The 24,697-nt window shown below is 63.4% G+C and overlaps 6 protein-coding genes and 1 long non-coding RNA gene across 11 annotated transcripts; 3 read left to right on the top strand and 4 right to left on the bottom strand.

Annotated features, from left to right (window-relative positions):
- The first annotated feature begins 37 nt into the window (after positions 1 to 37).
- LOC128778673 (uncharacterized) lies at positions 38 to 5,868 on the top strand. Of its 2 annotated transcripts, none has more exons than XR_008424409.1 (3): positions 38 to 148; positions 1,361 to 1,443; positions 2,751 to 5,868. It is a non-coding gene; the product is annotated as an uncharacterized LOC128778673 (long non-coding RNA). The 2 variants fall into 2 exon arrangements; XR_008424408.1 differs by having other exon boundaries at positions 45 to 148; positions 1,304 to 1,443.
- On the bottom strand, positions 1,190 to 2,592 carry RNF224 (ring finger protein 224). The gene is made up of 2 exons (XM_019438382.2): positions 2,375 to 2,592; positions 1,190 to 2,091 (listed from the first exon to the last, which is right to left on the bottom strand). Exon 2 carries the CDS (start codon positions 2,088 to 2,090, stop codon positions 1,626 to 1,628), a length of 465 nt encoding a protein of 154 aa, XP_019293927.1. The 5' UTR covers position 2,091; positions 2,375 to 2,592; the 3' UTR covers positions 1,190 to 1,625.
- Positions 4,342 to 7,703, bottom strand: CYSRT1 (cysteine rich tail 1). Its single transcript, XM_019438381.2, has 3 exons — positions 5,888 to 7,703; positions 5,332 to 5,387; positions 4,342 to 5,045 (listed from the first exon to the last, which is right to left on the bottom strand). The coding sequence occupies exons 1-3, from the start codon at positions 6,013 to 6,015 to the stop codon at positions 4,621 to 4,623; spliced, it is 609 nt and encodes a 202-aa protein (XP_019293926.1). The 5' UTR covers positions 6,016 to 7,703; the 3' UTR covers positions 4,342 to 4,620.
- Positions 7,704 to 9,090: 1,387 nt separating this feature from the next.
- On the top strand, positions 9,091 to 10,108 carry RNF208 (ring finger protein 208). The gene has a single exon (XM_053908599.1). It carries the CDS (start codon positions 9,145 to 9,147, stop codon positions 9,940 to 9,942), a length of 798 nt encoding a protein of 265 aa, XP_053764574.1. The 5' UTR covers positions 9,091 to 9,144; the 3' UTR covers positions 9,943 to 10,108.
- Positions 10,109 to 10,219: 111 nt separating this feature from the next.
- LOC109260225 (uncharacterized) lies at positions 10,220 to 12,731 on the bottom strand (the record flags this gene model as incomplete). The annotated part of the gene is made up of 1 exon (XM_019438313.2): positions 10,220 to 12,731. A coding segment is annotated over one exon (1,254 nt), but the record flags the coding sequence as incomplete, so codon positions are not given.
- Positions 12,732 to 12,993: 262 nt separating this feature from the next.
- NDOR1 (NADPH dependent diflavin oxidoreductase 1) lies at positions 12,994 to 21,765 on the bottom strand. Of its 4 annotated transcripts, none has more exons than XM_019438369.2 (14): positions 21,537 to 21,765; positions 21,117 to 21,194; positions 17,154 to 17,251; positions 16,142 to 16,240; positions 15,956 to 16,057; positions 15,636 to 15,845; positions 15,341 to 15,462; positions 15,010 to 15,230; positions 14,790 to 14,897; positions 14,493 to 14,607; positions 14,210 to 14,356; positions 13,993 to 14,111; positions 13,785 to 13,879; positions 12,994 to 13,697 (listed from the first exon to the last, which is right to left on the bottom strand). In XM_019438369.2, exons 1-14 carry the CDS (start codon positions 21,669 to 21,671, stop codon positions 13,553 to 13,555), a joined length of 1,794 nt encoding a protein of 597 aa, XP_019293914.2. In that variant the 5' UTR covers positions 21,672 to 21,765; the 3' UTR covers positions 12,994 to 13,552. The 4 variants fall into 4 exon arrangements, with proteins under 4 accessions (XP_019293914.2, XP_019293916.2, XP_019293915.2 ...); XM_019438371.2 differs by having other exon boundaries at positions 21,117 to 21,145; positions 21,537 to 21,650; XM_019438370.2 differs by having other exon boundaries at positions 21,117 to 21,180; positions 21,537 to 21,641.
- Positions 21,766 to 21,781: 16 nt separating this feature from the next.
- On the top strand, positions 21,782 to 23,305 carry TMEM203 (transmembrane protein 203). Its single transcript, XM_019438383.2, has one exon. The coding sequence runs from the start codon at positions 22,044 to 22,046 to the stop codon at positions 22,452 to 22,454; it is 411 nt and encodes a 136-aa protein (XP_019293928.1). The 5' UTR covers positions 21,782 to 22,043; the 3' UTR covers positions 22,455 to 23,305.
- The last annotated feature ends 1,392 nt before the right edge of the window (positions 23,306 to 24,697 follow it).

Here is a 24,697-nt window from a genome sequence, read left to right as displayed (position 1 = left end):
TGCCTTGTCTACGTTGCACTGCTGCCCTATGGCAGGTGCTCTGGGCCCCCAGCCCAGCCCTCTGCGAGTGGGCTTCCTCCCTGGATGGGCCCTGAGCCAGGCCAGGGGTGTTGCAGGGCTGGGCACAGGCTCTGAGTGCAGGACTGGTGTAAGTAGACCCCTGTGTGGCACGACCAGACGCTGTGTGCCGCCTGCCCTGGGTAGGGCGGGGAAGGGCAGGGCAAGGGCAGGATGCTGGCACTCTGGCTGGTTGGCCTGGAGGCCCCTTAAGAAGTCTGCCCTGAGCTCTGCAGACCTTACTATGGTGGTCCCTACCCCATCAGAAGAGCGGGAGGGAGGCGCTTGGCACCCACCGGGTGGGGAGGGCCCCAGCCCCTGAAGTCTTCCAGTTCAGACCCAAGTTCAGGGCAGGGCTGGGCCCAGCAGTGCTCCCAGCGGGCCCAGCCTCAGTGGCGGGCAGTAATGGTGGAGGGCACTGCACCTCCATCTGCAAGTTGGGGGTGGCGGCAGGGCCCGTCCCCCAGGCCGCGGTGCTGCCCAGCCCACTGCCTGCCCCGCCTGGACCGGAAGACTCAGCCCATCCTGCTCCCTCCCCCCGGAGAGTCCTGACTGGCACCGCGGCTTGTGGGTGCCTCTCGGGGTCAGTCCCCTTCCTGCTGCCCCTGCTGGGGCATGCTCCTTCCCCTCCCCCTTGGGCCACGGTGCCCTGGTATAGTTGCTGCCCACCAATCGCTGTGTGCCCTGGGGGACTTTGCCCCAGAGAAGGAGGAGGTTTCTGAGTGTCCTCTCAGCAAATTTTCTTGTCCCTCCCTGTCCTGCACCCACTGCCTGGGGCAGGCCCAGCAGTTCCTCCCAGAGGCAGTGTGACAGTGTGACAGCTCCTTTCGGGATGGGGATGGGGATGTTGCAGCCTGACTTGAGGGAATGTCTGTGTCCACAGCCTCCAGAACCTTCTCTGGCCCCTCTGAAGGGTCTGTGTGGTGGCCATTATGAGGCAGACGGAAGCGGAAGCTGAAGGCCAGGAAAAGGCCTAGTGTGGGAGTGGTCCTACTGAGCCGTGCAATCTCGGGCAGGCCCCCAGCCTCTCTGGGCCTAAAGCCAGCCGCGCCCCGGGGCCCGCTCCTTGGACATCTGTCACAGCAGGGACTTTGTGCCTGCAGGGGACCCTGCCGGAACAGTGCCCAACACGTAGCGGGTGCTCAGTGAGCTTTGTTGAATAAATGAACTTCACAGGGATGCTTTGCAAGACAGGGCTGAAGGAGGTGGCTCTCTGCTCTGGCTCCCACCTGTGGGACTCTTTTAGCCAGAGACCCGTGGAGGCGTCCTCTGAGCTGAGTCCAGGCCTGGGTTGGGCTTGCAGGAGACTCTGAGCGCAGCAGCCCTCACCACGCACGCAGTCAGGCCGGCTTGAAGCCCTGGAATCCTGGCCAAGACGGGAAAGAGGTAACCGGCTTCTCAAAGAGCCTCACGGTACCATGGGCACAGCCCCCACACTTAGGCTGCGGTCTGGGGGTGTCCGTGTGGGGCCCCAGGCCGTTCCGGGCTGGTTGCGCGGCAGTCGGAGGTTCCACGACAAGCACGCCGTGGACAGCAGGTCCTCGGCGGGCGGTGGCAGCCGCTGGAACTCAGACCTGGGGACTGTCCAGGGTGTCCCAGCAGAGGCCGCAGCTGCAGCAGCGTCTGGGCTGGGGGAAGTGGGGCTGGGTGCCCAGGGTGGGGCGGAGCCTGGCTGGCTGCTGAGTGACAGCGGTGCTGCCTTTGGGGGGCGCGGGACGCTGGGGCTCCGTGCGAGGCGGCTCCCGCTCAGCCCTGACAGCCAGGAAGGCGGCCAGGTCGAGGTCCAGCATGGCCACCCCTCCACGGGGCGTGGGTGTGCTCTGGCGGCACTGCGGGCAGGGGACCCAGCGCTGCTCGTGGGCCACCGTGTCCAGCCGCCGCACGCACGCCTGGCAGAAGGTGTGGCCGCAGTAGAGGCGGCGCGGCAGGTGCCCGGCCAGGTCGTAGGCTGAGTAGCAGATGATGCAGTCACCGCGCCGGGACCCAGTGGCAGTCCCCTCCTCGGAGACCCGGGAGCTCTCTGGCTGCAGCATCCTGGGGGAGGCGAGCAGGGGCGCTGCAGCCCACCCTGCCTGCCTCTGCCGTCGTCTGGCACCGTTTGGGCCCCGACCCCGGGGGTGGGGGGGGGGGGGCCTGGGCCTCTGCAGACCTGAGAGGGTGGGCGGTGGCCAGTGGGGCCCCAGACGCCGGGGCCTGGGCCCAGGCTGGGCTCCTGCGGCCGCCGACCGGGCAGCATCCTGTCCCCCTGTTTGGGCCCTCCTGCCCAGCTCCACACCGCCCCACACCCCAGCCTGCCTGAGCCCCAGGCCTCTCTTACCTGCATCCGCTCTCATGGGCGGCTCTGTCCAGAGGATGTCCGGGGCTTGAGGGGGGGACCCAGGCCGCCCTGCGGCTCCCTCGCTGGGGCTCGCATTACCGGCCGAGCGCAGGCGAGGCAGCAGGGAGGCAGGCGGTGGGCTCTCCTTTCAGCCACAAAGCGCTGGCAACTGGATCCACTAGGCACCACCAACCCAGCGGGAGATAAGGTGCCCCCCCAGTCTGCCCTCCCCCCCCCCCCCCCCCTCCACGCCTGGACCCAGCTCCACTAGGCCCCACCCAGGCCCGGCTTCACAGCTCACCATGGTCCTTGTCCCCACCCGGCCGCCCAGACCCTCTCCCACCCTCCTCTTAATGCTCCCCCCACCTCACACCAGGAAAGCTCTCCGGCCTTGACCTGCGTGTCTCCATCCTTCAGCTCCCAGCTCGAACTCCGCCTCTTCGAGGTAACCTGCTACAACCCTCACAGGCTCCGAGCCCTGAGGGGTCCTGCTCCCCCAAAGCTCAATCATAGTGTGTGTGTCCAAGTTGATTTGTCCCAGCACCTTCCTCCCACCTGGTCTGTCCCCTCCGTCCCCATCATACGGCAGTGGCCGGCCCCGCAAGGTCCCAAGGGGGTGCTCAAGCACAGCTGTGGAGACCCCCCCCACACACACACACACACAGGGACCACCCAGAACCTCCCTGAGGTGCAGGGCACTGTGGCTAGCCCTGGTCGACCCCATTAGAGGCTACACCCCGCCCCCCCAGCATCTGCCTGGCCATAGCCCCCAGGCCAGCCCAGTGGCCATGACTGTGGGCACAGCAGAACAGGGTGTGTCAAGAATGGCCAGGATGGGGTCAGGACCCTCGGCACCCTCACTACTCAGCTGGGAGCAAGTCAGAGCCAGAGGAGCTCCTCCTTACTCCTACCACCCTGGCAGTCCACAGTCTCTCTGTCTGGTTGGACAGGTTTCCGGGGCTGGCCTGGGTGGGGTCATCCTCTGGTAGAGGCAGGCCATGGGGCAGGGGCCAGGAAACTGGCACACCGGAGCCCCTGTACAGTCAGGCCAATGACATATCCACCCACACCCAGAGACGGGTCTTGCCCTGCGGCCAGTCACCCTGGGTCGGGGAAGGGCTGGCACCGGGACCCGTCCATCCAGCAAGGCCAGCTCGGCTTCCTCCTCTGGCTGGCCCTGCCTGGCCCTGGAAAGCACAGAGTGCCCAGCGCCGGCCCTACCACTCGCTCCTTGCCCTGGCATCCCAGCCTCCCCTCGGCAGTGAGGTGAGGACAGTGCTAAGCAGCTCAGCTCTCCACTCGTCCCCCGCCCCCCCCACCCCCAGGCAGGCACATCACCCTGCTCAGACAGAGGGGAGACATGTTCTCCGAGGGGCCTCACCGGCCAGCTCCTTTTCTGCTCACCTCGTCCAGGAGGCCCAGGCCCTGGAGGCTGGACACCAGATGAGCAGCATGGCTTGGGTGCCACACAACAGATGTGCAGGAATGGGACATTTCACGGGGAACCAGAAAAACACCCCGGCCGAGGTAGGGCCGTGACTCACGGGTAGGCAGGGCTCGGTCCTGGCTGCCTGGGCCCCCGCTCCGAGAAACTTGCCAGTGCTGGCCCCACCCGCGCAGTCCCGCCAACGTGACCCTCCTCCTGGAGGCCTGTCTTAGGGCTCCACCCCCCTGGCTCCAAACACCACACCCTCCTATCGTCTGACCCACTGGCTGACCTCTCAGGCTCGGCCTCAGCCCTAGGGAACACAAGACAGCTCGAACCCAGGCCCGTCTGGGCCAGGGCAGGGGACACACTCCCACCCCTCCTGTCCAGCCTCTGGGCGGACGGGAGACCTGCAGCACAGGTTAGGATGTCATCAGTGGCTTCCCCACCCCTGAATGTACCACAGAGGCTTCAGGCCGGTGGTTGTGTCCAGCCCGGGACCCACTTCAAGGGGGCAGCAGCAGAGAAGAGTCACCAGAACAAAGGTCACTCTGATTTATTGCCGGGGCTGCGGGCCCTGAGGGAGGTGGTCAAGGGTGTCCCCAGGGCTGCCATTACAGCCAGTGCCCAGGGCTCTGTTTCAAGGGGCCGGAGCTGGGCTGTTGGCCTCTGTGGCGGGTAGATACTCCTATCCAGGGTGGAAAGTGGCCACCTCCCACGACAATGGTCCAGTGGCTGCCCCAAACATGTGGGCACCGCTGTGGCTGCCTGAGCCATGTTGGGGTCCTGCGGGAGGCCCCTCGGCCCGGCAGGGGCTGGGCTAGGAGATGACGCAGCAGCAGCTGTGGCAGCGGCAGAAGCGAGGGCAGTGGCAGCAGGAACAGCAGGGACAGCAGCAGCAGTGGTGGGCGATGTCATCCCCGCGCCCGATGGGTGGCAGGCCAGCGTAGGTCAGTCCTGCCGGGCGCTGCCCACCGCTGTAGGGGTTGCAGGGCTGCTGCCAGCTCTGCTGGCCCTGGACCTGGGTGGTCCCCTTGGCCCCCTTGCTCCCTGGAGCCTCCTCGGAGGGCTGCAAGAGCCCGGTGGGCTCCGAGGTGCAGGATCCCACAGGCAGAGGCTGTGACCCCCAGGAAGGAGGAGCCGTCTCCAGCCGCTGCCCCAGATCAGGCCGCAGGTGAGCCCGAGGGATGCTGACATGAGCATACGGGTTCTTGACGACCATCTCATGTGGGTCCATGGCCCAGCCTGGCGGGGGCAGGCAGAGGAGACAGTATCAGCTCAGCGGAGGGGCAGAGCTGCAGCCCAAGAGAGTGCCCAACCCGCAAAGGGCCAGGCTGTGGAGACACCAGGGTGTACAAGGCTTATGTGTCGTGTGGGTGCGCATGGGAGTGAGCTGGGTGTGAGGGCCGAGGTCTCCCAGCTGCCCTCCTTGCGTGGCAGTGGGGGATGGGGTGGGGAGGCTGGGAGATGCAGCTGTGCCGTCCCCGTGGCCGAGCCCCAGTTCAGGGAAGCCCCTCAGCCCAGGACCCACCTGCAGTGCTGATGGCAGCGGTGTCCCCTCTCGTCCTGTGGGCCAGGTCCCAGTGCCTGTGAGGCAGGCAACTGGCAGCTGCCTTTTCCCTCCTGGGGAGGGGCGGGGCCGTGGGGCGGAGCTCAAAGATGGGGTTCCCAAGATCCCAGGAGGCCCCAGCTCTCCCAGCACAGCAGCCACCCACCCTTCCTTCTCAGGTGGGTGGTGGCCCAGCCTGGGCTCTGAGGGGCACGGCCAGCCTGGGTGACTCAGCCTCCATGCATCTGAGGCACGTCGTCATCCCTCCCAGGACCTGCAGCTCGCCAGGAAGGAGGGCAGGAGGTGAGCCTGAAGTCAGCCTCAGCTCCCAGGCCTGCGGTGGGCTGGGGAACCCCAGCCATCACTCGCCTACCTCAGGGCCCCTGTTTTGAGGCAGAGGGCAGAGGTCCTCGCTTCAACCAACAGCCTCTGCCTGGCAGACAGGGGCTAAGATGTCTGAGAGCACAGACTGCTCTGAGGTTTATAGGTTTCTAACTGATAAAAAATGTTTTATTTACACACCTTTGCTAAAACTGACCTCACAATTGGCGACGACAGGGGCTTCATTCGCAAGTGTTGTTTGTGGCTCATTTCTGAAAATGCAGCTTCTCTTGGCGCGCTCAGGGACCACCAGCTCCCCACCCCACCAGCGTCTCCCACTTTCATCTGTTAAGTTGGCAGGTAGCACCTGCCACACAGGGTCGCCGTGTGTGTGCGTGTGTGTGTGCGTGTGTGTGTCTGTGTGTGACGGGATGACGATGGATGTGAGTACTTGGGTCTGGGCCTGGCACTGGTGATCTTCACCCCTCGGAGCGATTAGGGCAGTAGGGTGGGTCAAGGATCTGCGCCCCCAGTCTTTGGTGCCCAACGGAGCCCCCAGGAAGGGCGGGATCAAATCAGAGGTGGCCCAGAAGCCAGCGTGACCGGGGTGGCCTGCATGAGGCCAGTCAGACCGGTCCGGACACGAATTCCACCTTTGCGGCACCGGGTGTGGAGGGAAGCGGGCCCCGAGCCCCTCGGACTTCGCAGGTGTACGACAGACGCTCACTGCGCAGGCTCTAGAAGCCCCACCCACTGCCCCTACAGACTCCGCCCCTTGCTGCGAGGCGGAGGCTGGCGCATGCGTGAAACAGGCCTAGGGTGGCCGGTGGGAACTTTATTCCCCAGAAGCCTCCGCGTTCCAAGGTTTCTCTAAAGACCCGGTTCGGGGTCTGCTTGCTCCGGACGGTCCAGGACACGGCCTAGGCCGCTCAGCTCTGACCGCCGGAGCTCCGGAGGCGCGGATTTGGGCGGGCTCGGGAGGTGGGCCTGAGGGGGCGGGACCTCACTCCAGGGGCGGGGCCTCGGGGCAAGGGGTGGGGCTTGGTGGCTGGTGCCTCCTTGGGTGCTCGCCCAGCGGGCGGGTGGGAAGCTGAGCAGCCCCGGAGGGAGGCCGAGGCTGGGCGCCTAGCCCTCCCCTGACCGGGGCTCTCTCAGTTGTCCATCTTAACCAGAGCCCATAAGGCTCTCGCTGCCCATCCCGTCAGGCACCTGCTCATTTGCACACCTCCCACACCCGCTCTCCATAAATGGCTTTGGAAACAGAGCAGCGAAGTCGGGCCCCATGGGACAGCTACGCTGCTCCAGTCTGTTTTGCCCGCGTGGGCTTCGTCACCAGGAACAGCGACCTCTCTGAAGGAGCGGGGCAAGGCCCATAGCCAGGTGCAGTTCGGCCTGGACAGAGCAGAGGGGCTGTGGCCAGAAGAGGCTGAGACTGTCCAGGGTCAGGCACAGGGCCCAGTGCTGGTCACTGGAGTGCTAGCCTGCCACGTGGTAGCTGGGTTAGGTCAGGGGGTGGCACTGTGCAGGTCCCCGGCAGCTGTGGTCCCCTGCCCAGTAGTTGCCAACACGTCCTCTGTCCTTTCTTTCACCTGAGGGTTCCCCACAGGCAGAGAGAGGGTAGACACCAGGGAATCAGGGAAGCCCGGCTTGAGGAAACAGAAAGGAATGGGGCCTCCATGCTGGGTGGGGTCAGGTTAGCACACAAATACGTGACAGCAGGGCACGTGCTGACCTGATGGGATGCCGGAAAGGGCCACCCCACCCTGGGCGGGTGCGTGTCCTCGTGGGTTGCCCCACTGGCCTGTCCAGCTGTCTGTCGGACCTTCCGCATACCCCTCACCCTGTCCAGCTGTCCATGAGTCCTGTCCTTGGACCCTTCTCCCAACGACTGTCCCCCTCTCCATCCACTCCTCTGCTAGCTTGCTTGCCCACACCTACTCAGCCTCATGGTCACATCATCCTCTTTGAGCCTGTCAGCGTTGAGCACAACCTGGTTACACTTGTGAGCCAGAGGCATGCCTACTGGGGGCACAGTGGAAGGACAGCAGTGACGCTGACTCTCGGGGGGGGGGGGCACACGGCAGTCCTGGGCGGGGGGAGGCTATGGGAACCAGCTTTGCTGAGACCCCCCCAGTCTGCTCCTCTTGTCTTCTTCCCTCTGGCATTATGAAGTCTGGGCTTCGAAAAGCAGGATTTGCCTTCTAGAATTGGGGGTGGGGGTACTCGACTAGGACCCAGGGTCGGTCAAGCAGGACTGGGGTGGGAGTACTGGAAAGGGGTGTCGCGGGGGTCCCGATTCATACGCGGCCCGCAGGGAAGGGCAACCCCGGGAACGGGCACCAGGCCCGCGGCGATGGAGGGGCGGCTGAGACTGGCCCCGCCCCGCGGACCCCGCGCGGGTCCCCAGACGGGGGGTGGCGCTGCGGGCGCGGGCGGGAGCCGCGCGCACTGCGGTCCCCGCGCCTCCGCCGCAGAGCGCGCCACGCTCCGCACGCACCTGCCGCCGCGCCGCGCTGCCCGGAGCCCCGCGCCCCGCGCCCCGAGCCCCGCGCCCCTGGGAGCCGCCGTGCCGCGCCATCGCCCGAGGTCGCCGCCGGAGCCGCTGGAGCCGCCGGGCCGAGGCGCGGGCGTCGCATCCGGGCCTGCCTTTGAGACAACCTCTGCGGCGGCGGCGCGCGCGGCCCGGGGACGCCAGGCTGGGGCAGGTGAGCTCGGGTGGGGCGGGGCGGGACGGCCGCGGGGTCGCGACTCGCCTCCCCTTCCCACCCGGGCAGGGGTTGGGCCTTGGGGGCGGGGGCTGGGGAGGGGGCTGGGTCCCAAGTCCAGCGAGGGTGAGGGTCAGAGGTCGGGAGCCCTGTCTTTTGTGCGGGGTGAGGGTGGGCCCTGGGCGCTGCCCTCACGCTGTCTCTCACCTGCAGCTCGGGCCTGGTCCAGGCCTCTCTTCTGCTCCCGCCGCCGCCGCCGCCGCCGCCGCCACCGCCGCCGAGCCCGCGGCCTGGGGCCTCCCGCAGCCTGGGCTCAGGCTAGCTGCCTTCCCTGGGCGCCTTGTCCTGGAGCCATGGGGCCCACCTAGCCCCCGCCTGCCCGGATGTCCCTGCTCAGGGACTGCTGACCTCGGCTGCAGGGGGAGCCCCCCCCACGCCCCCTCTCCAGCCTCAGCAGCCAGAGACCCTGGGTGAGCCCCTGGGCCAGACCTGCAGCCCAGGGCAGCCTCCCGTACTCCCCTGCCCCCGCCTCCCTCCTCCTCCCCCACCTCTTCCTCCTCCTCCTCCTAGGACTGGACCGGAGAAGCCACTGTGGCCACTGGGGGGGGCCCTGCCCCCCCAGCTCTCGCCGGCCGCCCCCAGGAGTCCTCGGGGCGGCCGGGGTCCCCACCAGGCCTGGCAGGACCAGGATGCTGCTCCCTCTCCTCCTCCCCGGCCTCACCCAACGCCCCCACCCACCCGAACACCCAATCTGATTGGAGACAGCCGGATGCCGGCTGACCCTGGGCCCGAGGTGGGCAGTGGCTGGCCAGGCCTCCTCATGTCCTGCCTGAAGGGCCCCCATGTCATCCTCAAGATGGAGGCCATGAAGATTGTTCACCCTGAGAAGTTCCCCGAGCTGCAGGCGGCTGCCGCTTGCTTCCCACCTGCACCGAGGCCCACCCCTGCTCTGGCACCCAAACGCGCCTGGCCCTCAGACACAGAGATCATCGTCAACCAGGCGTGTGGGGGGGACATGCCCACCTTGGATGGGGCGCCCCGCACCCCTCCGTTGCCACGACGGCCCCGAAAGGGCAGTGTGGAGCTGGGCTTCCCCCGCGTGGCGCCAGCGGACGAGGTCATTGTGAATCAGTACGTGGTGCGGCCCGGCCCTGCCGCCTCGGGGCCCCCCGCCACGGCGGCGCCGGCTTCAGGTGAGCCCCTGGAGTGCCCCACCTGCGGGCACACGTACAACGTCACCCAGCGGCGGCCCCGCGTGCTGTCCTGCCTGCACTCCGTGTGTGAGCAGTGCCTGCAGATTCTCTATGAGTCCTGCCCCAAGTACAAGTTCATCTCCTGTCCCACCTGCCGCCGGGAGACTGTGCTCTTCACGGACTACGGCCTGGCCGCGCTAGCCGTCAACACGTCCATTTTGAGCCGCCTGCCACCCGAGGCACTGACCGCCCCCTCCGGGGGCCAGTGGGGGGGCGAGCCGGAGGGCAGCTGCTACCAGACCTTCCGGCAGTACTGCGGGGCCGCGTGCACCTGCCACGTGCGGAACCCGCTGTCCGCCTGCTCCATCATGTAGCACCCGCCCGCTCGCCGCCGCCCGCCAGTCCTCGCTCGCCGCTTCTTCAGGGATCCGGCCCTGCCCTGTCGCCTGTTGACCCCCCCCCCCACCACCGCTTCCGGCCCCTCCCCGCGTGGCACCGCCGCCGCAACCAACTCTGCCATTAAAACTCTTTGCCAAAGTTCGCACCTTGTTCCCTGGACTGAAGCCTGCTCTTGCGGCCCGTGCCCAGGGCTGTGGCCCAGACAGGGTCCAGCCTGGAGCCACCAGAGGGAGGCCCAGTGCCTCTTGGGGCCAGCCTGCTCTGCTCGCCAGGGAGGGACCGGGCTGGGCCAGGCATGCCGCTCAGGAGGGCTGGGCCTGGATGTGCACGTGCGTGTGTGCGCGTGAATGCCCCGCACGTCTGTGCAGAGCCAGCCTTCTGTGTGTGCCGGTGTGGGCAGAGGTGCAGAATGGGCAAAGGGCAGACACGTCCTCTGCACCGGCCCCTGGATGTGGGGGCAGCTGTGCGGGGGACACCTCAGTCCACCGGGCTCCTGGTGCCCACCAGACCCTCTGAACTTGAATGGGAAGGGCCTTTGGGCCAATCTGAGCCAGGACTGAGACCAAGACTGGCTGAGATCCCGGTGGGGTAGGAGGACTGGGGGGGCCTTCTATCTCATGCTCCACTACCTGGATTTGGGGAAGAGCCTTTGCAGTGGAGGGGGGGAGGAGGGAAGGGTTGGGGAGAGTCCCCGGATGCCGAAGAAGGGGTAGAGACAGCAAGAACACAGTAACAGTGGTTTCAGGAGCCGCTGCTGTCTATTGAGAGCCATTCCTTGCGCTGGGCACAAGCCCGCGAGGTCGTGCTGTGTTTGTCCTTTAGATAAAGGGCCCAATGACATGAGGTTGCAGGGCACTGGGCCTCAGCTCAGTGCTCCCCAGCTCCAAGGCCTGGCGGGGCCCTTGTTCCTTGCGGTTCGGGCGCCTGGCCGCTCGGGCCGCCCCCTTGGGTCCTGACCCAGCCAGTGAGGGAGCTATTTGTGGCCTGAGCTTGCGCGGCAAGGGCCCCTCCCCTCTGGTGCCCTGTCCTTCAGGGAATACACGCTGGCCCTCATCTGGAACATGACCAGGTGGGGGGACCTGCACCCAGGGCCCCACTCTCTTCAAGGAGTCACCTCACTACCAGACGTCTCTGTTCACTTTCGTGTCCGCTGTGTCCCTCTTGCAGGCAGGCCGGGCGGGGCAGGGAGACGGGGTGAAGACGGCTGTGTCAGTTTGGGACCCTTCCATCGAGGGGGTGCTTGGGGGGCCCTGGTTGCAGACCTCCTCCAGCACCGCCCTTGGGCATCAGTAGCGTCTGGGCAGCAGGGTAGCTTGAAGTCTCTGGCTCGGTCGGAGGCTGAACACAGGTTCCTGGGTAGCCCTGGCCCCAGGCCTGGTTCTCGATTGAAGGCCAGTGCCCCGCTCAGTCTTGGGTTTTTCAGCTTGGCCATCAGGCCTCAGGGCAAGCCCGGGCCTCCTGGCCCCTCGGCGGCCCTGGTGGCACGGGCGGCAGGTGTGCCGGGCCCCGCTTAGTGGCCAGCGCGGTCCAGCAGCATAAAGAGGAGCCCCAGCAGCATGAGCGGCGTGAAAATGAGCAGCAGCCCCAGCAGCTCAAGGGCCAGCAGGCCCAGCAGCACTAGGCGGCGGGAGCAGGGTCCCCGTTCCCGCAAGGCCCAGAGCCGGGCACCCAGGCAGGGCGGGCAGGGTAGGAAAGGCAGGCAGCCCCGGCCGCCCACGGGTCCTGCCAGGAAGCGGAGCTGGTACCGGTGCTCCAGGGACGCCCAGGGCCCAGGGCCGCGGCGGGCAGGTGCAGGGGGCGTGGGGGGCCGTGGGCCCTGGGGCCCGTCCGCCTGCAGCAGCTCCTTCTGCAGCTGGCAGATCTCCCACTCAAGCATGGGTGTCCTCTGGCGACAGAGCGGGCAGCAGACCCGGCCCAGGTCGGCGCTGGGGGCCGCGACCAGCAGCTGGTGCAGGCAGTCCACACACAGGCCGTGGCCACAGTTCAGCAGTGCCAGGCGGTGCTCGCTGGGCCCGTAGGGCTCCGTGCAGATGGGGCATTCCTCCTGCCCGGGTTCCCCCGCTGGCTCCCCCTCCTCACCCTCCCTTGCTCTCCCAGCCCAGGGGCAGGCTGTGGCTGTGGCCCCCAGGAGGGGTTCACTGTCTCCAGCCCCTGCACCCTGGGTATTCCCACGAACCCTGCCGTCCACCTCTTCATCTGCCAGCCCTGGGTGCGGGGGGGCCAGGCGTTCGGGGCCTGTGGAAGGTGGACGGGGGAGCCCAGCGCTGAGGTCACGGGGGCCATGAGTGGGGGCCCCAGGGCAGGGGTCAGGATGGGTGGGTGGGGTCCCCAGGGTGGTGACGAGGGTGGTTGGGGCCGTGAAGGTCAGTGCAGCCCTCCGGGTGAGGGCAGGGCCCGGCACAGACCTCGAAACTGCCGCAGCCTCGCCCCACCCCGGAAAGTCAACTTCACCTGGGCCCCAGCGCTTGTGCTGGGTCCGGGCAGCTCCTGGGCCCACGGATGCCGTCTTCACGGGATCTGCCCCAGCCCGGACGTGGCCGCCTCGGCCCACCCGTGTGTCGGCAACTGGCGGACAGACAGGCGGACTCCAGGCAGCAGCCTTGTGGGTAGGCGGGAGGGCTCGACTCCTCCTACAGGAATTCCCCTCGGAGCACCGAAGGCCCTTCCCAGGGGCGGGGACAATGGCTGCCCCACCCCCCGCCCCGTTCCCACCGGAGGGACTGCTACTCCCGGGACCGCTACTCCCGGGACTGGCAAGGAATGGTCAATACCCACTTGGCCAGGGCCTCCCCTCACCCTTCCTTCCAGGGCCCGCTTAGGCTGCCCCCTGCTTGTCGGGAGTCCGGGCAGAGCCCATACAGTGCGGGCAAGTAGGACACGTCGCAGAGTCAGACCCGGAAAAACTACTGCAGCAAAGACGGCTGAGCTGTGGAGCATTTGTGCTCGCCACGACTGCTGTCCCCGTCCGGACCACTGTGGGCCCACACACGCCCCGAGGCACCCAGACAGGCACGAGGAAGAGCAGGTCAGAAACAGCCAACAAGAGCCCACAGTTTATTACGGAGGCGTTCCAGGAACAGGGTGAGGAAAGAGTGTGCTAGCTGGGGGTCTCCCCTGGTCCTGCCTTCCAGCCCTAGCCCTGGCCCCGCGAGGCCCCGAGACAGCACCGTGTACTTTGTGGGTGGGCACAGAGATGTGGCAGAGGGGGACTGGGAAACTGCTGTCCCCTGGGACAACCTCAGAAGGCTCTCCGGGCTCGCATGCTGTCTGGAAGCTGGTGTCTGGGGAGCCCCCGATGCCCATCGGGCTGCCCGTTCCTTCCTGGGGCCCCGTCCTTATGCAGGGTGGGGCGGCCCAGGGACCATCCTGACCAGGACCCAAGCTGGGGCCAGCGGGGAAAGGCCGGCAGTAGCCTGCGACCCTGGACGGGGGCAGGGGTGGGGTGGTGAGTGGGCAGCGATGTCAGGGCTGGGTATAGGACCCCAGGTTGACTGAAGTGAGGCTGTGCAGGGGGCAGGGTGGAAGGTGACAGTAGCCCCCCCAGAGGGCAGCGTTTAGAGTGGCCAAGGCTGGCAGGATGGCTTCTTAGGCCCACGTCTCACTCTGGAAACGCATCGTCCGCTGGAGCCTGGCAAGGTAGTTGGCTGCATCAGGGCCGGAGAGCCCACCCTCCTCCCGGAAGACGGACGTCAGGGCTTCTGACACATCTGCCGGCATGCCCTTGGCATTGCTGGAGGGACGGGCCGGGAGGGCTCAGTAGGGCTGGGACCTCCGGAGGGCCGGCTCCCACCCCTACCCCCCGGGGGCCCAGGCTCACCCCGCCAGGTAGAAGTAGGCGCCTCGGCGGTCCAGCAGATCCCACACCAACGGCCCGAGCTCCCGGAGCCTGTGCTGCACGTACACTTTCCGCTCCTACGGGGAGGGGGAGGCGAGGGGGAGCGGAGGGGGCGGGGGCGGGGCATGGGGATGGTGCATCCTTGGCCTGGCCCCCTCCTTGCCGGCACCGCCCTGCCCAGCACACCCACCTGCTCCCGGGAGAAGGCTGTGAAGAGGGTCAGGCGGCCCTTCCTCTCCAGCTCCAACCACTCAGATTCCCAATAGAAGTCTTGGTCGCGCCAGCGGCAGCCGAAGAACAGGAAGTTTCCTGGGGGATCACAGGTGGCCTCAAGCCTGGACCCAGGCCCGTGAGGCTCGGCCCAGGCAGCCCCAGCTGCCACCCTGCCAGAGGCCCTGCGTGCTCACCGGTCTGACCCCGGGCCACCCGCTCCTGGACAGCTGCTCGGAAAGGGGCCACACCGGTGCCGGGACCCACCATGATCACGGGTGTGTCCGGTGTCTCCGGGAAGGTCAGGCTCCCGGGCCGCACCCACAGAGGCACCTGGACAGGTCCTACGGCAGGAGGGAGGAGGCGTGAGGAGGCTCTGAGGACCAGGGCCCCGGTCCAGGACCGGCTGTGGTGCACAGAGGAGAACGGGGGCCCTGGCCCGGGGCTCTACCCGCCCCCCCTCCAGAAAGCAGGGGTCACCTCGCCCAGGATCCAGAGACGCCAGCCAGGAGGAGCAGAGGCCCCGGCGGGGCTCTTTGAGGCGCGTCCGGTAATGCACCACAGCGACGAGAATCTGCAGCCTCGAGGGGTGAGCCTGGGGATGGGATGGCGGGTGCTGTGCTCCACGGGCCGCCTGCCCGCCAACCGGCCTCAGACTCCGCCCACTTCCCCCGGGCGGTCCCAGACGCGGGGCAGATGTCGAGGGTCGGCCCCCCCGCCCCTCGCGACCCCGGCATCCCTGAAGCCGGTCCCGGGCTCTGCCCGACAGGCCCTCACCAGCAGAGAGGAGGCGATGGAGAAGGCCCGCGGGCGGATCGGGGGGATGAGGTCCAGCAGGTAGTCTGCGGGAACAGCTCCAGCCGTGTGTGGGAAGTCACACAACACCTGGGCAGAGACAGCCCCGGCTAGGCTCCGGCCAGCACCGCCACACGTGGGCTCTGTGGCTCAGAGCCCTGGGCCTGCCCGTCTGCCCGCGCCTGCCCGCGCCTGCCCGCACCTCCAGGACGGTCCTGCGAGGCCGGTTGCAGTACGAATACAGCTCCTCCTGACCTTGGGGGGCACTGAATTGCAGCAGCTTCTCCCGCTCCAGCTCGTGGGGAGAGAGACAGGCCAGGAGCTCGAAGAAGGAACGGCGGGGCACGCTGGCGACGTCCAGGTAGTGGGACACGAGGTGCCTCACGGAGCAGGGCTGGGGCAGCTGCGTGGGGCAGGGGACACCTGCGGCAGGAAGCGGGGAGCCTGTGAGGGGTCGGGACACGGCTGGGCGGGCCGCGGGCCCCGGGAGGGCGGAGAGAGAGGGTGGCCGCAGCCGGGGTCCCCGGGCTCACCTGGCTCCCGGGGCAGCAGCGTGAAGAACTGGTCGGGGTCCAGGCCCAGCACCCGGCAGAACTGCTGGACGTGGCTGGCCTGGTTCTGGGGCCGGATCAGCACCACGTCGCCAGCTGCAAAGCTGCACGGGAAAGCCAACGGGAAAAGTGAGGGAGGGTGCGGGCAGGGCACTGGGGGCTCAGGGGAGGGCTGGGGGCGGCGGTCCTCGGATGGATGTGTTTCCCTGCAGCCCGGCCGGCCCCCCCCCCCCCCCATCCCTCGGCCACCACCCACCTGGTGTCTCAGGCCCCTCACCTGAGCCCAGAGCCCGTGATGTCAAACTCGATCAGCCGTACGTCCTGGAAGTGAGAGGGGCTGGTGACCCTCTGGTTGGTGACCATGGGTGCCAGGAAGGGCTGCTGCTCTGAAGGGGGACCTGGGGGATCCGCACCGGCCACATGCTGCTCCTCAGAGCACATCTTGGGGGCCTCCGGAAGGAAGCGGAGGGTGAACTTGGAGGGCAAACTGTAGGGAGGACACACACCCGTCAGGCCGTCAGCAGAGCCTCACAAGTGGCCCCGCGGCCAGGCCGCTCTAAGTGCGCCTGCGGGAGCCCCACCGAGGCCCACACTCACGGGACTCCGGGGGGGATCACGCCGAGGTCAGGGGGCACCGGGTAGAGCCCCAGCACCTTCTCCCACAGATCGTGCAGCCAGGGGTCAATAGCAGCGTCGGGCCTGGAGAGAGAGCATGTGCGCGCTGTCCTGAGGGGCCCCTGCCCCTGGCCGGGCCTGCAGGAGAGCTGCCCCCACCCCACTCACCCCAGCTCATGCTGGTCATCTCCCAGGCACGCAGGCAGGAGGGCGCTGCCCCCAAGTTGCAGCAGCCGTCGGTGCAGCTTCTTGGCCACGAAATTGAACCTACAGAGAGAGAGCCAGGCTTGCTTGGGCAGGCCCTGGGCGGAGGGCAGAGGGCAAGCAGCCCCGAAGAAGCAGAAGACCCCGGGCCTCAAATGACACCCCTCCCAGAGAGCACTGTTGGCAAGATGCCCGTGTTTGTGCTGCCGTGAACCAACATCTATGTTGTGCACAGAACAAAACCCCGGGCACAGGAGGGTCGCGCTGCCCTGTTCACCTCAGCGAGCACAGTCCTGCCCTTGTTGTATCCGGCTTTGGAAGCGTTGGTACGACCAACGACCCCCCACCCCCACCCCGCCCGCCCTGTGCTGGACTGTTTCAGTGACCTAATGACATGCGAACCTTCACACACAAACTCCTCAGTGCTTCTTTAAGAAATCACACAAAGCAACATCATTCTTGGCTTAGGATACAGATAGGTCCTGAAAATTGGCAAGAACAAGGCCGAGGTGGTCATGCCACCATACCTAGGGAAGCAGTGGCCTTGGAGGTGGCTCCTGGGGCTGGGGGGTCTTCTGGGCCCCTTGCCTAATCCCACTGTGCTGTCTTTGTGAGCCCAAATTTCTCATGGAAAAGTGGGAAGAGCCAGGTAGGCCTTTGCTGCCCTAAGTCACGTGTCAGCCTATGGTGCTGCCCGAGGCCCCTGATGTCCAGTTCCAGACGTCACTTCCTGTCCTACGAGACACCTTGGGCCCACCCTGGAGTTTTGGTGCCTACTTTCCTGTCCTGCCAGCCTCCTGTCTGTGCTCTGCTCACCCTTCAAGCCCAGATGCTCCCCAATGGTCCCCACAGCCTGGCCATGGCCCAAAGTCTAGAAGGAGCCCTGGGGGCTGAGTCACCTGTCCCTCCACCAGGACTTTGTGCTCAACCCCAAGGGCAGTCCCTGCAGGCCAGCAGCCTTCCTGCCCCTACTCACTTGGCGTAAGAGGAATCCCCGAGGCCCAGAACAGCAAAGTCCATCTGACAGAGGGAAGTCGGTGGCAGATTCTTCCGGAATATGAACCTCCAGAAGTTCTACAGCCAGAAGAAGCCAAGTTAGAGGCCCTGCTTTGGGCCACCAGGGCCCTAGGGTGGAGTAGGGAGGAGCCACAACCTAGACCCTCCCTGTTCCTTCAGATCTTTGTTACTGAAACCAGACCATTTTTTATTCTATCACAATGGCAAAAGATTTGGAAAAAGGCAGAAACTCGCAAACCATAGAGCTGCCCCAGAGCCACCACCAGAGTGTGGAGCCCCACCCCTTCCTGGGCAGGGGGCCCTGTGAGGGCTACTGGCACCTGCCCCGCTGCCTCCCCAGGGCAGGAGTGGCACCTGCTCCTGCTCAGGCTGCCCCTGGGACCACTTCCTCCCTTCACACTGAGCCCCATGTCCCAAAGACCCCTCTGTTCTCAGCTCTGAACCTCGGGGCACCACAGGACCCCTCTGTGGTCCTAGTCTCATCCCATCAAACCAAGTTTCTCTTTTGGAGCCTTCTTCTAGCCCTGGGCCCCCATCAGGCTGCTTTGTGCTCACTGCCACCCTCACGGCCAAGGACCCAGACCTGTGTCCTTCCCCAGGACACCCTCACCTCCATGCATCTGGCCAACCCAGGGGCCTTACAGCCAGACCCCCAAGGTCACAGCCCAGGTGCCTCTTCTTCCCTCCGGGGACCCTCATCGGAACCTGTCTGGCCCACTCTGCCCCAGCCTCCCCACAGGCCTCCAGAAGCACTTTTCAAATACAGCTCCCTATCACCTTCAGCCCGTGGTGACCTGAGCCCTGGACACCAACTTTCACATGTGGTCCAGGCTTTAGCTGCATTCCATGTCCCTTGTACTTCATAACTGGCATGGAGGGGCCCTGTTGGGGCACAGCTCTGCTCACTGGTCCTGGACCACCCTGGACCACACCCCAAGGGCTGAGCTGCATCAGCCAGTAACTGGGGACTACACTCTCTGCCTCTGGAGACCTCTCCTGCATGCTCCTCCTCAAAGGCCTGTTTCCCGAAGCTTGCCAAAAATATCCTTCCCAGTGAAGGTACACTTCTCACAACTCCGCACCTGCAAATGCTTGGGCCCTCCCTCCACAGTGACTGGCAGGTTGGCAGGGCACACTTTTGGTGGAAATGGTTTTTCCAAAGAGCCCGAGTCCTCGCTCCAAGCTGGTTCAGCTGGGCCACGAAACCAGCATCATGTGTCCCCCTCTGTCCCCCACCGGCTACCTGGGCACTCTCGATCCCCGAGAGCCGTAACCCACCACGATGTGCCTTGGCGGGAGCCATTCCACTCAAGATGGGCCCTTCCCAGGTACCCGGTGGACCCTTTTTCAGTTCTGGGATGTTTTGTCAGTTGCTCTCTTTGGTCAGTTTCTCCCCACTGTTTCTCATCCCGAGGCTACTAACACGATCTTAGAATTTTGCTATTTCCTTTCTTGGCTCCTCGTTCATTTTTGGTTACACTTTCCAGGAGAATTTCTCAACTCTGCTCTCTGATCTTTTCAAGTTTTCCTGCTATCGTCTTAAAGAGCATTCCCAGCGCTTCCAGCTTTTGCCCTGTTTTGTGTGTTCCTTCCTGTCCTGTGGGTGCCGAGTTCTGGACGGCCTGCTCCGCCTCTACTCCTCCAGGGTACCTGAGGGTATGGTGGTTCTTCGTGGTCTATTTGTACTTAAGACGCTGACAGAAAACTGTGAGTTCGGGCCTGTCACCCAACGTGCGTTTCGTGGCCGGGATCCTGCGGGACTTGCCTGTGGTTAGTGTCCCCACAGAGGGCTCCTCTGGTCCACTAGCCGGGAGCATGTGCCTGACCACAGCGTCCTGAGGACTGAGGCAAGGCAGCCAGTGTCTTCCTGTTTAGTACACAGCTGGTCACTAAGCCTGGTCTTCAGCAGGTGCCACGCCCCCTCCTCCGTGTTCCTGGGACCTCAGTCTGCAGCCTCTCCCAGGAGCCTGCAGGTCGCACTGTGGCCGGGGAGGGCCCCTCCTGACCACCTCCGTGGAGGTGTCCATGCCTGCAGTCTTCGCTGTGCACCCTCATCCAGGGTGACCATCGCCACCTTCACGCTGTTGGCTTCTGATGTCCAGTCTGCACCCCAGCCCAGCTGACCTCGTAGAGGTCTTTGTTTCCCCTCCCATGTCCTGTGTCACGGGCATCCACAATTCACCTCCTGCCTTTGATCCCCTCACACTTGCCTTCTCTCCTGTCCCTCTTCTTGTCTCAGACCTCTCCTGACTGTGCTGGGGTCTTGGCCCCATGTCTCCCATCGTCCCCTGCTCTGACCCTGCTCTTCGGTCATGAGCCTCTTTCTCCCCCACCACCAGCCTTTAACAGGTTTCTCTCACCTTAACACCTTCTTTCCAACCCCTTAGCCCCACTCACAGCCAGAATCTTTCTGGTGATTGTTTAATGTACAGACGTCCTTAAGATTCTCTCCACATACCTGCTGCTCCCCTGTGACCTCGCTTCTCCCCCAGTAAGTCGCTGATACCGCTTTCCCCAAAGTCACCAGCGGTCCCTTTGCTGATAAACCCTACCAGTTCTGCTCAGGTTTTATCTTACTTCACTTCTGTGCAGCGTTGAGTGCTGGAGACCTTTCTCTCAGAACAATCACCTTCCTGCCTTGACCTTGGATTTGGGGCACTCCCTCTTTTTGCTGTTGGAGCCACTTTCCTGCCCCTCACAGGCTTTTCGCCACCTCCCATGCCCTCAGTGTTCAGGGCCACCTGTCCCAGGGGAAAGGGAGGGGCTTTCTCATGCCTCGCCCAGGGTCCTTGCTAGAGCTCCACACCTACCTTGTATCTCCCCCTGGATGACTTCCAGCCCTTGGCCCTCCTGGTCTCCATCTCTGTGCATGGAACTACCATCCACTCTGGTCCCTGAGCCTGAATCCCTGTCTCGGCTTCATCTTTGTTCCCAGCTTTTAGGCCTGTGTGATTCCACGTCCTCTCAATTCTACCTTAACATCTCTGGAAGGTGTCTTGTTTTTCTCTGCTGTCTGCCACCCTCCTGCCTTCACTGTGCGTCCTCTTGAGTTGTTCTTGCTCTCCTACAGCCTGCCCTCCCCGTCGACACGTAGCAGTTTCGCTAGAACACAAATATGACTGTCGCCCAGTGGACTGCATGGCCCTTCACCTCAAGCCCATCCACCTTGCTGGGGCGGTCCAGCTTCTTGGGATCAGGTCTGGCTTCCTGCCTCTCGTCTCCCCTCCCCCCCTTGATGCATTCCTTGGCTCTGTCATCCTCAACTGCTTTCTGCTCTTCCCTGAGCTGGTCTTTCTCCTCTGCACAGGCTGCTCCCAGTTTCCTGGTGCCTGGCTAGCCCCCACTTATCCTCAGGACTTAGCCTACACTCCTTTCTTCCAGGAAGCTCTCCCTGAGCCTCCAGGTTGGGCTAGATAGCGTTTATTAATGTCCTCATAACGGCTGGCACTTTCTCTGGCAGCATGTATCTCCTCGTATTGTAACTGCCTGTTAAACTTGTTGCTTTTGCTATATTGTGAGCTCCCTGAGGAAAGAAATAGGTTCCTGGCTGGATTCCCAGCACTAGATCATGTTTGGAATAGAATGTGTGTTCAAAAGATGGTCAAAGAATTGAAGAATGTTCCCAGAGGAAGGTCCAACAATTTTGAAACACTCACAAGACCCAGACCAGATTCATATATAGCCCTGGAGAAAATATTAAAGGTTAAAATGGAGAACAAGGCTATTTAGTGGCCTGTGAACAGTTTATTAGGGAGGACAGCCAGAGCCCCCAGTTCCCTCCCAAATCCACGGCTAACGTGCAACAGATATAGGAGGGCAACTGTTCATTGTGCTTCTTGGACTCCCCAGGCAATGAAAACAGTGAGGGTCCAGGGCAGTGATCTGAGCTGCTGAGCAAAGAAAGCCTTCAGGTCAGCCTTACCTTCATGTTGTCAGGGGGGTCTCCTTGGCCTGCAGTTGCACAAACAAATATCACCAGGGGCTCACTAATCAGATTCACCTCAACAAAAAGACACATGTGTTAAGACCTCGGGCTGTAGCAAGTAGGTATGCTCTCCGCAGCCTGGCCCCTCTCCTTCACTCGGGGGGTATGGCAAACGGAGTCACGAAGCACCCGTGAGCGGCCGGCCTGCCTTTGCCCTTTCAGGCTCCATCCTCCCACCTTGCCCGTTTCTCCACGTGCTAAGCCCTGCCACTGTCCCCAAGTTTTCCTGTCCCCTAAACCCGCCATAATGGAACGGTCCGCTCTCACACAACACACGGTGCCCTGCGGTCGAGGGCTCTGGGGGCTGGCGCCCCCGGCCTGCTCGGTCTCACCGCCCAAGCCCTAGGGCTCCCTCACCACCGAGTAGGAGTCCAGGGCCTGCACCCGGCAGTCAAGCCGCCGGCGCCGAGCCTCGCGACCCAGCCTCTCCGACACATCCTGGGCCGTGCCTGTCTGGCTGCCGAAGAGCACCAGAAGCCCCGGGCTCGGCATCCGGGCGCGCCGGGAAACCCCGGCACCCAAGCACCGGACCAGCTAAGAGATCCCGCAAGCCTAGGTGGCCTGGACCAGCTTGGACTTCCGACTTCCGGTGGTGGCCGGAAGTGACGCCCTTAGACCGCGCCCGGCAGGGCATGGCGACCGAGGGGGGTGGGTATCCGTTAGCGGCCGGTGCTGGGTCCCGGGCCGCGGCCAAGATATTGGCGACACGCCAGGACCGAGGGCCGGGGCAGGCGGAGCCGTTCGCTGCCTCGTGCTCGCCGCAGCGGCGCCGGCGGCGGGCGCCGGCGAGGCCCACGGGGAGAGGAGGCGCAGCCCTGCCGGTGGGACGCTCGGCCGGGCCCCGGCCCGCGCTCAACCGGCGCGATGCTCTTCTCGCTCCGGGAGCTGGTGCAGTGGCTGGGCTTCGCCACCTTCGAGATCTTCGTGCACCTGCTGGCCCTGTTGGTGTTCTCCGTGCTGCTGGCACTGCGTGTGGACGGCCTGGCCCCCGGCCTCTCCTGGTGGAACGTATTCGTGCCCTTTTTCGCCGCTGATGGGCTCAGCACCTACTTCACCACCATCGTGTCCGTGCGCCTCTTCCAGGACGGAGAGAAGAGGTTGGCAGTGCTCCGCCTCTTCTGGGTCCTCACGGTTCTTAGCCTCAAGTTTGTCTTCGAGATGTTGTTGTGCCAGAAGCTGGTGGAGCAGACTCGGGAGCTCTGGTTCGGCTTGATCACGTCTCCGGTCTTCATTCTCCTGCAGCTGCTCATGATCCGCGCCTGTCGGGTCAACTAGCCTCAGGCGGGAGTGAACTCTGGACGGCTAGCATGCTGGACCCCAAGCTGAGTTCCTACTTCCACCGTACCAAAGGAGAAGTCTGGGTCTGAAAGGAAAGCCAGCTCCTGCCCTGGCGAGTGCCCAATTTTCTACCAGTCCATGTCTGAAATTGTTCCCTCAGCAGGGCTAAAAAGAGCAGCCTTGATCCTTAAAATGTATTTCCTGTTATTTCATGCTTTGAATAGCTAACCCTGAATTGAGATCCTGAGAAGGACCCCAGGCCATTTCTCTGACAGTAAAATGTCCTGATGGGCTCTGCGTATGTTTATGGATCCTGGGAAAGTACTCTCTGTGCAAGGGCTGCAGAGCTGGTCTTATGGATTTCCTCTGCCCAGAAGCACTAACCTAAGAGCTCACTGCCCCCTCCATCTGGACAAGACTTAGATGCTTGAGCTCAAAGTGTAAACCAGCTTGTGTCTCCTCCCCTGAGCCACTGGGGAGGATGGCCTCTTCTTCATTCCAGCTCAGGCAGACAGGAGTATGTTGAGTAAGCACGACTGGGACCCTATTTGGAGATCTGTCGCCTGAGAGAACTTTGCTTATGAAGCGCTGCTTGGCTTCCTATCCCAGCGGATTGCATCGTCCACAACTTTTCCACCACCACCTTGTGGCCAGCACTGTTAGCACACCTGAGACAGATTTAGGCCTCCCTCAAGGGACCAGAGAGAGAGGAACAGCTTTGATGCTTATAGGCATCGAGACTTGCAAATGGTCTTGGCCCACATTTGTTGGCCTGAGGTGTTTAGTTTAAGGTGCCAAATGAGAACGTTTGCTGAGATAAAAAATAAAATAAGAGAATGTTTTGCTGAGATGCGCAGTGGTTGCCTGACCTCTTGAGGGTGAAACAATATGAATGCTGAGAAGGTCCCTGCTGTGCGATGTAGCTGGTTACAGAGCTGACTGTAGGGAGACAGGAATGCACTAGAGTTTCTTTAGCCAATGTGTGTGTGTGTGTGGGGGGGGGGGTGTTCCCTTGGGGAATCCTTGCTTCCTGCCTGGGGAGCCAGGGTGAAGATATCATGGGGTAGGCCTGTGTTGAGGACCTGCTGAATGGTTTGTGTGACATCAGAACCTTGTCTTCCTGCCGGTGTGCAGTCTTTGTAGGCCTTGCTGTGGAGCAGGGGTCAGCCAACTATGGCCTGAGGTCTGTTTTTGTACTACCTTTCAGCTAAGAGTAACTTTTCCATTTTCAAAGGATTATAAACATGAACATGTGACAGAAAGTGAATGTGGCCTGCAGTGTCCAGGGTCTCTCAAACTTGGCACTCTTGGCCTTTTGGGTCAAGCCATTCTTTGTTGGGGGGGGGGGAGGGGCTGTTCTGAGCATTGTAGAATACAACATCCCTGGCCAGCATCCCTGGCCTCTACTCACTAGATGCCAGTAGCATGCCTCCCTTGTAACAACCAAAAGTGTCTTCATACATTAACAAGTCTCCTGGGGGACAAAACTGCCCCTGGTGAGAACCACTAGGCTAAAATATTTACTGTCCGGCCCTCTCTAGAACAAATTTGCAGTCTTATTCTGGTGAAGCAGCTTTGTGACCCTTTGCCTAGAATGGATGCTGCGTGGCCTGAACCATTGAGATGCTTGAGTTGGAGACTGTTCTGGTGTGTCCCACGGCTATAAAAATGTTTTCTACCCAGTATTGGCATAATTGCGTCAAAGTCAGATACAAGCTGAACATTAGAAATGGACTGTTATTTATTTAAGTTTATTTACATAATCTCTACAACCAATGTGAGACTCAAACTCACGACCCCGAGATCAAGAGGTCGCACGCTTCTCTGACCGAGCCAGCCAAGTGCCAGGGAGTGTTTTTTTCCCTTTAATGTTATTTTTAGATCGCATGTGTTGTATCCTGTTGTGTTCTGTAGTTCAGGACTGAGTGATCCTGTTGCTGTAGAGGTGATGTGCATGAGAAGGCTTAGTTTCCTTTGGAAAGGTGATTTGATGAGAGCCGAGGAAGGAAACACTTGACTTCCGAAAGCTGAAATCCAGTTTATTTTCTCGGCTCAACAGAATGGAGAGGTGTAAGTCGGTCAGTGCAGACCACCACGGGACCCAGAAGCTGAGAAGGGCACCCCAGGTTGAAACGTGCCCCCGCTCTATGCAGAGCCCCAGGTGTCCTTGGAGCCCTGTCCCTGAAAGGTGAGTGATGCAGCAGGCAGTAGTGCCATTACTGGGAGAGAGGAGGGGAAGG

Source organism: Panthera pardus, unplaced genomic scaffold, assembly GCF_024362965.1.
Source record: "Panthera pardus isolate Hobbes unplaced genomic scaffold, ASM2436296v1 HiC_scaffold_20, whole genome shotgun sequence".
Classification (NCBI taxonomy): domain Eukaryota; kingdom Metazoa; phylum Chordata; class Mammalia; order Carnivora; family Felidae; genus Panthera; species Panthera pardus.
Note: the sequence above shows the minus strand (reverse complement) of the source record. Positions and strands in the feature narration are given on the sequence as shown.